This window comes from Malania oleifera, chromosome 13 (genome assembly GCF_029873635.1).
Source record: "Malania oleifera isolate guangnan ecotype guangnan chromosome 13, ASM2987363v1, whole genome shotgun sequence".
NCBI classification, from domain to species: Eukaryota; Viridiplantae; Streptophyta; class Magnoliopsida; order Santalales; family Ximeniaceae; genus Malania; species Malania oleifera.
The window spans coordinates 29,978,532-29,990,974 of record NC_080429.1 but is presented as its reverse complement, the minus strand read 5'-3'; the positions used below and the strand labels follow the sequence as shown (position 1 = coordinate 29,990,974).

The 12,443-nt window shown below is 37.4% G+C and overlaps 1 protein-coding gene across 5 annotated transcripts in view; it reads left to right on the top strand.

The window, feature by feature from the left end:
- LOC131146769 (protein MICRORCHIDIA 6-like) overlaps window positions 1-12,443 on the top strand; it is a 63,374-nt gene that overhangs the window by 11,598 nt on the left and 39,333 nt on the right. For all 5 annotated transcript variants that reach the window (XM_058096542.1, XM_058096539.1, XM_058096541.1 and 2 more), the window contains exons 2-7: window positions 1,668-2,036; window positions 2,344-2,418; window positions 2,540-2,574; window positions 3,522-3,600; window positions 3,740-3,829; window positions 3,910-3,985. In XM_058096542.1, coding sequence (XP_057952525.1) covers window positions 1,679-2,036; window positions 2,344-2,418; window positions 2,540-2,574; window positions 3,522-3,600; window positions 3,740-3,829; window positions 3,910-3,985 — 713 coding nt within the window. In that variant the 5' untranslated portion in view covers window positions 1,668-1,678. The remainder of the gene's footprint in view (window positions 1-1,667; window positions 2,037-2,343; window positions 2,419-2,539; window positions 2,575-3,521; window positions 3,601-3,739; window positions 3,830-3,909; window positions 3,986-12,443) is intronic.

Below are 12,443 nucleotides of genomic sequence, written 5' to 3'. Positions count from 1 at the left end.
GGCACAAGTACAAGATGAGTTAAGGGTGGAGCTGTTTAGATAGTTTGGCACCTGCAACGTAGGTCAAAGGAGGAGTGAGCTAGTTAATGTTAATCACAATTGAATTTTTTAGATAAAATTTTCTTCCAATGTTTCATACCAATAAATTTTGAGTGTATAATTACCATTGTTTTAAAAAATTTATGAGTTCAACTCCTTACTGAATCACCCAAACTCTCCCCAAACACACAGGAAAAAAAAAAAAAAAAATGAAAAGGAGAGGCGAAAATAGTAAATTTAGAAAAAGCTATGATCTTTATGTTTACTACTTCAACTTCAGATAGCAAACCTTAAAAGGTACTCTCTCCTGATGTTTGTTCACTATGTTCTGATAGTTCAGTAACAGCTTCTCATCTGTTTTTGCAATATGTTTTTGCTTAGAATATTTGGAATAAGTTTTTTGGTCCTTTGGGAGAAAGTTGGGTTTGTCTGGAGTCGGCGGAGGATTCCGATCCAAATGGCAGAGAAGTTTCCATATTTATACCTTTTCTTGTTGGAGGGGCGACCGTCCGTTAAACTACCAAAGAAAAAAGGGTAAACCAATGTGATCATGACATTGTAGGTGCTTTGTTCATTTCATCTTCTTGTTTTGATGGAATAAAGGATGCTGATGCTTTGTGGAGATACGCTGTTTTTACAGTTCTATGTGGATTATGGCTGGAGAAATAAATGCATATTTGTGGGGAAAAAGTTGACCATATTCTTCTGCATTGTTCTTGGAGCAGAAACCTTTGGAGCTTGGCCATCTCCATGGTCAAGCAGAAGTGGGTCATTGCTGCTTTGGTGGAGTGTGAGTTACAGGCTTGGGCTGAGATTTGAGCAAATAAGGTCAGAAGGAAGCCCCTTACTCTCACCCCCTTTGCTGTTTTCTGGACTGCGTGGAGGGAAAGGAATAGAAGAGCTTTTTGAGGGAACTTCTTCCAATCGACAGGTTGTCAAAGATTGTTGGATAGCTATGATTTCTATTTGGTACAATAATAAGATTGGCAGGGCCTTCTGTGTTGTACTTGATTGGCATCCCCTTGATGCCCTTTTTGCTTATTAATAAATTTCCTCTTTGCTGATAAAAGGATAAAAAAAGGATTCGTTATTTAACCTTGCTTCGGTGTGCTGCTGCTGGTTGCTTTAAAGGAGTGAGGTTCTCTAATATTCAACAGGATTGGCTAGTGTTGTTAGTTTGATTGCTGTTCTTATATTATTGTTCCTTTCTGTATTTTTTTTTTTTTTGTTTAAGCGGATTTCTAATTCTTCCTTTTGTGTATTCTTCTAATATAATGAATTCTTCTTATTTTGTTATAAAAGAAATCCTACATTTGGTCCATTTTAGAACAGGAGCAAGTTGTAATGATGACTAGCCTCCTCATAAAATTGGCTTCCTTTTTGGATAATTTATCAAAGAGGGAAGAAATGTTAAAAGGAGGATGGGGCATCCTTCCAACAAACTAGAACTACAGTACAAATCTAAAAACAAAAACAAAAATAAGAAATCACTATTTTATTATTTTGATCTTGTACATTGCTTATTGATATTTTTTGGTTGTCATCTTCTTCTATATACACTTTCATCGTGCAGTGGTTTTACCTAGTTGCTTGTATCCTTGCACTGAATTTCTTTTGTGGTTCTCCAGAGTTGAGCTGCATGGACATTGTTGACATCTGGGGTAATGGTGAACTTGGGGAGGCAAATGTGAAAGATCTTAAATTGGAGCCAAATTTTGGTATGGGAACAATACAACGAGAAAATGACCATAGAGTGCAACTAGCTGGGCATTCAGAGTCCAAAAACAATTCTAGAAGACAAGAATCTGAAGAAAACAGAGACTCAAATGCTTTAAGTACTGATCAGAGTGGCACTAGTGTTGTGGACCAAGGGCAATCTCCAATGGATGATACAAGCCTTTCTTCCACATCTCCCACATGTCCGGCCCCACTTTGTCGGCAATTCTGGAAAGCTGGGAATTATGAGGATCAGCTTGGTTCTAAAGTCTCTCTTCAAAGTATGGTCAACTTATGTCTTGATCCTCAAAGAACATGCATGTTTTCTCCAACACATATGATGAATGGATTTCATAATCATCTGATTAGTATGCCTTGACACATTGTCCAATATGCGTCCAAAATCCTCAAGTTTTTAGTATAACCCCATCACAGAAATTCTGGTTATATTGATTTTTTACTACTTTGCTTTTTGTTTGTTGGATGTTTGCATTGGTCCCCATCTGTAGTAACACAAATTTCTATTCAAGAGTGTTTAATGATGCTTGATTTTTTTTTGTTCACTATTGATCCTTTTTGCGTTTACAGATGGGAAAAATTATTTACATATTCATCCCAAATTCCTTCATTCAAATGCCACCTCACATAAGTGGGTATTTGGTGGTATGTTCAGCTTGTGTTTTGCCCTTCTTTTTTTTTTGAAATTCTGTTAACAATTGGTGATTTAACAATTTGTGTTCAATAAAATTTCTCTTGCTTTGTTTTATTATTGTCTAATTTTCAGCCATAGCAGAGTTGCTGGACAATGCAATTGATGAGGTAATTTCTATCTTCAACTTTTAAATGCAAGATAATTCAGACTAAGAACTGATTATATGTACTAAAATTTAGTGTTAATATCAGCTCAACATAACTTGAAGTAAAAGCTGTAAAATTTGAAAATGCATAATGGATACTGAAATTGATGGTAATGCTAGTTGATTGTTGAGAGAGGGATGAGCCAGGAAGGTCCATGCATCATTAGGAAATTTAAGAAATTAATAAAAAAATTTATTGTGACTAATTTTTTTTAGGGAAATATATTTTTTAAAGTAAAGTTTTTAGGGCATCATTATTTATATTGGGCTTTAATCATGTTGGAGACAGATTTGGAATTGAGAAATTAATAGATTGATATTTAGAGTTTTACTCCTTTGTGTGTTTGGACGTGTGTATTATCATCAAGTATACATACCAAGTAAAAAAAAGATAAAAGAGAATTAAGGTCCAAAATGCTGTTGCCTTGTTGAGATAAGGGGAAACGTAAGGAAAGAATGGCTTGATGTAGGATCTAACTTAACAAAAGAGATGCCCTAGTTAATCTGCATGTGAAAACATATTAATGTAGGTAATCCCACATAGTTGGTATGAAGTTTTTGTTGTTGTAGCATGGAGTATTTAAAGTAAATTTTAAGGGTTTGTTTGGAATCACATAGAAAAGTTGTTTACTATAAGTACTTCTTTAAATAAGTTATTTCTTCACAAAAATACTTTTTCAAAAAATAGTTATTTTCCTTAAATAAAAGTGGTTGAAAAAGTACTTTTTGAAATAAGTAGTTATTTAAGTGTAAACCAAACACTACTTATTGTCACAAGTACTTAATTTAAGCACTTTTCATAATAAGCACTTATTTTTTAAGAAGTTCCAAATAGGGGCTTAATGTTATTTAAGATAATTTGTGATATTCAATTATTCACATCTTGGATATGTTTGTGCTATTGGATAGATCCAAAATGGGGCCACCTTTGTCATTGTAGATAAAATCACAAATCCAAGGGATGGGAGTCATGCATTGTTAATTCAAGGTATTTTGAATTTTATTTGCCGAACAAAGATGATTGGTAATGTGGTTTTGTCTTTCTTGAATCTTAATAAGGTTTTCATTTTGGGAGGGCTTTTATAGAGTCATGTGTTTCTGAAATTTTTTTAGTGTTTATCAATTAGATGATGGTGGTGGAATGGACCCAGAAGCAATGCGGCATTGTATGAGTTTTGGATTTTCTAATAAGAAATCAAAATCGGCCATTGGACAATGTATGGATCTTATTTGCTTGTTCTACGATTTGTTTCGTTCCTCTCATTTCACATGTAATGGTTGACTTGTAGCCTTTCAGATGGAAATGGCTTCAAGACTAGTACGATGAGATTGGGGACAGATGCTATTGTTTTCAGTCGCCATCTAGACAATAGGTTTGATTGCAGCAATGAAATTCTTATTTGTAGTGTTGAATTTCTATTGCTAGTGTTTTATAAGTCGTTGATCATTCTTTTTGCATGTTGTAAACTTGATTGGCATGCCTTGTTTTGTTCATATTCTTATTGAAGAAATCATTAGTGTAAGTTAGTTTAAGAGTTATGGGATTATATTTCATCTGCCTGTTGAACTTCATGATGAATTGAGGATATATGGGGGAATGACACAATGTTGAAGTTAGATTCATATTACTCATTTCAATTTGACTATCTAGGGCGTGAAATCTTCTGATTTTGAAGATTCATAGTTGTTCCTTGATATAAGTCGTGTGTGCTCATGCAAGGAGTACTTTTGAAGGTTGGTTTGGTTATATTTAGGTTTCCATTAATCCCTCATGAGTTGTGTTGGCCTAACATGTATGCTCATGATCTCCCAAACAATACCTTGAGTAGTTAGGTCTCCCCCAATGAAATCAAAGGATAACGGTGCCCTTACTAACAAACAATAACTTGTAAAACTCCCCTTAAGCTAGAGCAAGCATATCTTATGCTCCCCGCTTGTTACAAAAGAAGTTAACCCAGGCCCTGCAAAGACTTAGTAAACAAATCAGCTAAGTGATTTTGAGAATTCATGTGGTCCTTGTAATCAACTTCCGCACAAGCTTTTTCCAGACAAATGACAATCAATATCAATGTGTTTCATCCTCTGATTCAAAAAATGCTTTTGAAGCAATATGAACAATGACTTAATTATCACACAAACGTTCTAGGTGACTGCTGAAACCCATGCTCTTTGAGCACATTCTTTAACCAAATCCATTGACAGGAAGTATGTGCCATGGCTCTATACTTAGCACTTGACTTTGCAGTCACACTTTGCTGCTTATTCTTCTAAAACACCTGGTTGCACTGACAAATACGCAATGTCGAGTCATGAATCTTATGTCAAGGGGTCCTCTAGTCAATCTGCATCACTGTATCCCTGGAGACGACCTGATCCTGATACAAGAGACTAAGAGACTCTCCCAGATGCACCTTTGAGATATCTCAAGAGATGAATAACATCCTAGTGACTGGTATATGGAGAATCAGGAAACTCACAACACTTGTTGCGAAGGAGTAAGAAAATTCAACTCCCAGCAAGCCTTTGGTATAGTACAAAATTAGTGAACAATTCAACCATCTAGCATTAGTCTATAGGTAGGATCCATGGGCGTTTCAACAGGTTTGGATTCCAACAACCTTGTCCGAAAAACCAAGACCTTATTTCCTCTGTGATATGACAATCCCTAAACAAGATTGAGATCGCTCAATTCCCAAGAACTTTAATGGTCCTGAATCTTTAGTCTGAGACTTGGTCTATATAAGTTGTTTCAAATGTTGTATATCCTTCTATAATTACTGTATCATCCACATAAACAATGAATATAATCTTACTTGCAGCAGTATATCAGTTGAATATAGAATGATCTACTGCACATCTTTGAAGACCTTAATTAATTACCACACTGAAGTAAAACCATGCTTAGACTGCTTTATACCATACGAAGACTTTTTAGATGACATATCAACCTTGACTCCCTCTAAGCAACAAACCCTAGAGGTTGCCCCATGTAAACCTCCTCCTTAGATCCAAGGTCTTAAATTTCGATTTCGTCAAATTTCAAAGCTCCAAAAGTACGGAAATTTCAACGAAAATTTCGATTTTGATTTGGAAAAATAACAAAAATTAGTAGTAGAACATGGAATTCTTTGTGATTAATTGTTGGTTTCAAACCTGTCAAGACTCATACAGTTGTCTTTTGTTCTCGCTATTTCTGCATCTCGTGTGCTTTTTGATAAACAAAGAACTGTATTGAAAGAGAGAAGAATGTACATCAAAAAATTAGAAAGAGAAAGGAAAAAAAAAAATGGAGAATAAGAAATCCTCCCTTACATCAATAGAAACTAGTTACAAAGAATGCAACCTAAACAGAGCTAAACTCAATGAAACAGGGCCAACCAATCCTGCTGCAAGTCTTCGAGAAAAACATGACGAAAAAAACCATTTGCTGACACCCACAGTGACGCAAGATATACCACTCTACTCCAAAGCAAATTGTTAGCAGTGGCGACATCTTTCCTACCAAACACGCCAAATAATTTATCCATAATGGTGCAACGTCATAGAGCTTCCCTATCCTTTCCTTTGGTAAAACCCCCAAAAGTTATGGTATAAAAGGCCTTTAAAGTGTATGGACAGACCCAATTTTCACCAAGTATACCAAATAACTTATTCCAAATAGCCAATGTGAAAGGGCAATGAAGAAAGAGATGTGCACAAGTCTCTTCACTCATGCAAAGGGCACAAATGTTGGGGGACTGGGCCTTATTAGGTCTTCTCTTTTGAAGCAAATCATTGGTATTAATTCTTTCAAGTATTGCAGTCCAAATGAAAGCTTTTATTTTTGTGGGAGCTTTAGCTTTCCAAATCAAAGGATACAAAGCAAAAGGATCCAACTAGAATCACTGGTCAAGTAGGTGAAAAAGGATTTACAAGAGAACTCCCCAGAAGGATCTAAACTCCAAATCCTATTATCAATCCCCAAATGAACATGAAAAGAATCAAGCACCCAGTCAAAATAACCATCTCATTAGTTTCTCTCTTATTTAGATTCTCCCAAAATTGAAGTTCCAAAAATGCCCATCTTCTTGCAAAGAAGAAAAGCAGAAATTGGGGTGTCATGAAGATTTTATGAATGAAAAAACAAGGGTAAGTACTAGCTAAAGGCATAACGATCGTCCCAAAAGTGAATACGTGTCCCAGTATCCACTGTATAATACACTTTAGGAATGAAATAATCATAAATCTAAGACACAAACTTTCAAGGAATTGAATAAGTAATGTTAATTCCCACTTTAGCATCCAACCCATTTTGTAGCATTCCAAGTTTATTGCGAATTACCTTATACCAAAATGAATTAGGTTCTAAAGGAAAGCGCCATAGCCATTTCCTCACCAAAGAGATGTTTTTGGGCACCAAGTTACCAAGACCCAAGCCTCCCTTCCTTTTAGGCCTACAAAGAGTCTTCCAACCTACAAGATGGTCTCTACTACTCTCTTTCCCACTTGACCTTTTGAAATCCCTCATTTATTTCTCAAGCCTCCTTACTAATCTCGCAGGGATTCTAAAAAGAGAAAGGTAGTAGAAAGGGATAGAAGACAATCATGGATAAGGGTAATATGATCCCCTGAAGTGAAGAAGCTCCTTTCCACCAATCCAGTCTCCTAGTCACTCTCTCAAAACAGGGTCACAAAAAGAGCCTGCATTTGGGATTATTACCACTCAAGACACTTACATAAGTAATAGGCCAAGTCAAAATGGAACAACCAGCTAGCTTAGCAAAAGAATCCACATTAATACCAAACCCTCCAAACCGTTCTTGGAGAAATTAATTTCAGCCCGAACACTTTCACAAACACCTCTAAGATAGTCAAAGAATTAGAGAAATCGTCTGTGAACTGAAGATAAGAAATGATGCTGTCCTCATAGCCTACCTTAATCCCCTTCCCCAACCCTCCATCTACCCTTCTCTCAATCTTCCCACTCAAGACATCAACCATGATAGTAAAAAGAAAGGGAGAAAGAGGATCTCCCTGTCTTAGACCCTTGGACACATGAAACCAAGACTTGGCCTCATCGTTTACTAAGATAGAAAAGACCACAAAAGATAGACACCCTCTAATACATTTCCTCGACCGTAGGCTGAAACGTTTTCTATCCATAATCTTGTCCAAGAAGCTCCAGTTCACCCTGTCATAAGCTTTCTCAAAATCCAATTTCAACACAAGACAACCCCTCTTATTCCTACAAACAGCATCTTCAACCACCTCATTAGTTATCAAGGCAGCATCTGGGATCTGTATGTTACATATAAAAGCACTTTGGCTAAGAGAGTGTCCTCTAGAACAGTAGTTAACCTCTTAATACCTTCTTAATACCTTAGTCAAAATCTTATAGGCACTAGGAAAAGCCTTTTCGCTGCCAAGCCTTTTTCTTATTGGTCGGTCAAGAATCCATCTTGGTTTAAGAATTCACCCAGTTGGGTACCAAGCTAATAGGTCTAAAGTCCTGAATTTGAATCACATCATCTTTTTTGGGGACCAAAGTAATAAAAGTGGAATTCAAACTCCTCACCACTCCATTGTGAAAGAATTCAAGAAAAACTTTGAGGTCTCCCAACTATCTTGGAAGAAAGCCATAGTAAAACCATTTGGCCTAGGAGCCTTTTCTCTATCCATCTCAAAAGTCAAGCTTTTAATTTCCTTTTCCTTAAAAGGTCTCTCTAGCCAAGCAGCTTTATTAGTTGATATGGGACACCAATCCTAGCCCTTAATCATAACTGTACCCTCATTCTCCTCTAAAAAAAGATTCTTGTAAACTTTAGTAATCAGGCCACCAATGTGGCTAGGATCCCTGATAGCCTCTCCCCTATCATTCTCAATTTCCTTAATTAAGTTCCTTCTTCTCCTACCAATTGCCACCCTATGGAAAAGCCTAGAATTACAATCCCCATTCCTGACCCAATTCATTTTGGATTTCTGTCTCCAACTCATCTCTTCTCTGAAAACAGCTTGTTCATACTCATTAGATAATTGGACTTGTCCACCCACAATGTCCTTTGCAAGAGGTCCCTCCTTTTCCAATCTATCAGTCGCACCCAATTCCTCAAGAATATATATATATTCTAGACTGAACATCAACAAAAGCCTCCTTTTTCTAGTTTTTTAACTTCTCTCTCATATATCTCAATCTTTTCATAAAACAAAAACCTTCCCAACCTTCCATAGTGCATTCAACTCACCAATTCCTAAACTAGCTCTGAAAATGCAGATGAGTCAACCACATGTTTTCAAATCAAAACGGAGTAGGGCTCCATTTAATAGGATTAGATTCAAGAACCAAAGGCCAATGATCAGAAATCACTCCAGGGAGTACTTCTTGAGTAAAGGTAGGAAAAGTTTATTCCCATTCAGTGGTAAACATAAACCTATCAATCCTAGTAGCCACTGTCTTGTTGCCATTTTCAAACCAAGTAAATTGGGTATTCGAGAGTGGACTATCCCTCAAATCACACACACTTATAGAAGTATCGAAACCCCTCATGCTTGGGGTGATTTTGGAAACTCCCATCTTCTCATTAGTGGACCTAATAACATTATAATCACCTCCCAAACACTAGTGGGGGGAACGCGTTCCAAAAATTGCAGCTAAAGAATCCCAAACAATGCCCCTCAAATGAGGGATATTCGGTTTATAGACCGAGGTAAACCACAATAGTCCCTTTCCTATGACATCTAAATGAAGAGAGTGGGAAAAGAACCAATGAGAACATCCAATTTGCTTGTAAATCTGGTGTCCCAGATTATCGCAATACCCCCTGAGGAACCCGTGGGCACTAACCAGACCCAATGTTTGAATCAGAGTCCGAGATGCTCCTAACAAGAAAACTGTCCACTGCCTCTAATTTAGACTCTTGAAGCATAACTAGGTCTGGGGCTACCTTAACATTGGTATCCGTAATCTGATGACGTTTAGCAGGGCAGCCTGGATCCCTAATGTTCCAGTTCAAAATCTTTATTCTTCCACCTCACTGGCCCTGACTCTCTCAAGCTTCCCCCCTTCCATAGTTAATGGTAGAGCCTAATTTTTGCAACTTTTTTTCCACTCTCTTCTTTTTCCTCTCATAGGTTCTAGGGAAGACGACAACCTTAACAGTCTGGCCTAAGGGATTATTAACTAGAGGGCAACCCAATCTGTCCATAAGCTCCTGTGGGTCCCTGCTGTCCCTCTCATCTTGCAATGGATCAAGGGTTAACATCTCTTCTACAGAATCTAATACCATTTGGCAAGAAGGGCAATTCGTTTTTGATTAGGTCAGAAGATCCTTGAACCTATAGAAAAGCTTGAAAAAACTTTAACAGATTGATGAGAAAAGGCAGACCTGTTATAATTCCCTACCTCCTTCAGAAAAGCCTCTTGCTTTGGATTTTCATTTCGATCTTCTCCATACTTTTTTTTAGTTCCTCAGCAGCCTCTAAATTTTCCACATCTTTCATCTGTGATGAATCAGACAAACATCCGCATATTCCCGAATCTGTTCCAGCAGCAAGTTATTATCATCTTCATAAAAATCTTACAAATCAGTATCAAAATCGGGAACACTGCATCTTTGTGTATTAGACTCTGAATTCTTCACGTCAGATTCCCTGTCCATCTCCAAGCCATACTTGATGTTCCTGTATTTTCCACAAATTTCTCTAAGAATGCAGCCTTCTTTATAAAATCTTCCCTATTTTCATGAACTAAATATTGTTCTGAAACCTTGGTCACTTCCATTCTGTTGGAAAGAGGGACTAAATATAGATTTTCCTTTCATGTTTTTCAGTACTTTCGGAGATTCCTTTAATTCTTCCTGTAATTCTTCCATATTAATCGGGATGCATGGAGCCACCTTCATAGGTTTCTCCTCCCTCCTTGATTTCTCAAGCATCTCTTACTCCCTATTTGATCTCTCTGGAAGCTTCAGCAACCCACATGATATTGTTTTTGTCTCCCCCAAAGGCAGTAAATCTAGGCCCCCATCATTAAAAGAAGGCCCCTCAGGGTATCCTGAGTTTTAAGTTAAGTTGAGCTTCTTTTTTTGCACTCAGATAAAACCTGCTAAGCCAGCCCAGTTTTTCTTTCTTGGGCCTACTGGATATACATGCTTTAGAGTGAGTCTTCTGGGCTCAAATTTCATAATGTAAAATTTTTTTTCCACTTCAATTGCCTTCAGCTCAACTGTCAAAGCAGCAGCCTTGGGAAAAAACTTTTTAAAATTTGAAAAATCTTCATTCTCCAATCTAGACAACTTTGAAACCAGCAAACCTTAGAAGAAATTTTTTAAAATTTGAAACAAAGTTGGGCCAAGATACTGCCTGAAAATCTCTTCCTCCCAAATCCACACTTTCCAAAATCACTGACTTTCCTGTGAAACTGGCAGCTTTAGGAGGAAATTTTTTAAATTTTGAAACAGATTTGGGCTTAGATACTGCCAAAAATCTCTCCCTCTGAAATCCACACTTTCCAAACTTAATGACTTTCCTTGTTGAATTTTCCCACTGGAATCACCAGATTTCCTCCGTCTTTGACCAACAGAAACTCCTTCCTTTACCACCCCTGCATAACTAGGCTCATTGGGAAGCCCATTATACACAAGGCTCTCTCTCTCATACTTCTCTATATCCTGGGTGCCACAATTTCTACACAAGAACCCCAGTATTTTCTGTGTATTCTGTTATAGCATGCCTTCATCTTCTTTCAGTGATTTGCAGAAAATCCACCACCCTGAAGCCTCCTTTCCCTCTGGAATCCACAGACAGAATCTTCCCCTGGAATACAGTAGTTTCTCAATTACAATCATGCGTCCAAGTTTGTTTGACACCAAGCAAACGATCAAAGGACCTCCTGGATTTCTAGTTGTTTTCACCCATGTGTAAAAATGGAATTTCTTTCCAAAATTCACAGAATTTTTATTGAATCCATTTAATTTCATAATTTAGCAATAGGCAATGCGATTCTTTGTTCCCTGATTTCTCCAGCATACTAAGAGCTTGCGATGTAGGAATCCACTCAGGAAAAAAAGCTTCCTATCTATTTTGAATGAGGAAGACATGGCAGAAAACTTCAAGAAGACTGTTTTTTTACCCCCTTTTCCTTCTGTGAAGTGAAGGAATAAGCCATAATCAACTTGACACCAAGCCTTTAGCAGAGATCTTCAACTCCCATATCCATTCGAAGAGAAGAAGAGGGGGAGGGAGGCAGGGCAGCATCAATGATCAGCAGCCATGGGGAGAATGTAGGAATGGAGAAGAGAAGAGGGAGAAGACAGAAAAGGGAAGAGAGGAGAGAATGCACTTATAGGCTGCATAATATTTAATTTCTCATGAGTGCACTTGAACTCATCTCAGTACCAAATAACACTCTTTATCTCCCTATTGCAGCTGAAAATACTCCGAAGAAAGATCATACACGTGAGTCTAGTTAGTAGAATATTCGAAATCTTCTTATAAATATCAAGGTGTATACGCTCCTTAGCAATCTGGGATGCCATAGAGTTCCTCAATGACAAGATAATTAACCAGTCTTCTTGAATCCATAGGCCCTTCCTCTTCTGATCGTTGAGCGTTGACTGAAGGAGATGTTAGACTTATCTAAGCCAACCAGATGAACAGCCTTAGACCACTGTTAGTAGTTACTTCTATTCAACTTCTCAGTTGTGAATTGTGGTAACAAAGATTGAGCTAAACTCTTGGGATTCATAGATTCCATTCCAAGGGAAAAACGGAAAATCAACAATGATGGACTAACAACACACCAACAACTTGACAGTCACGGACAAAGAGGCAGATGCAGAACAAAGCTAACAACAC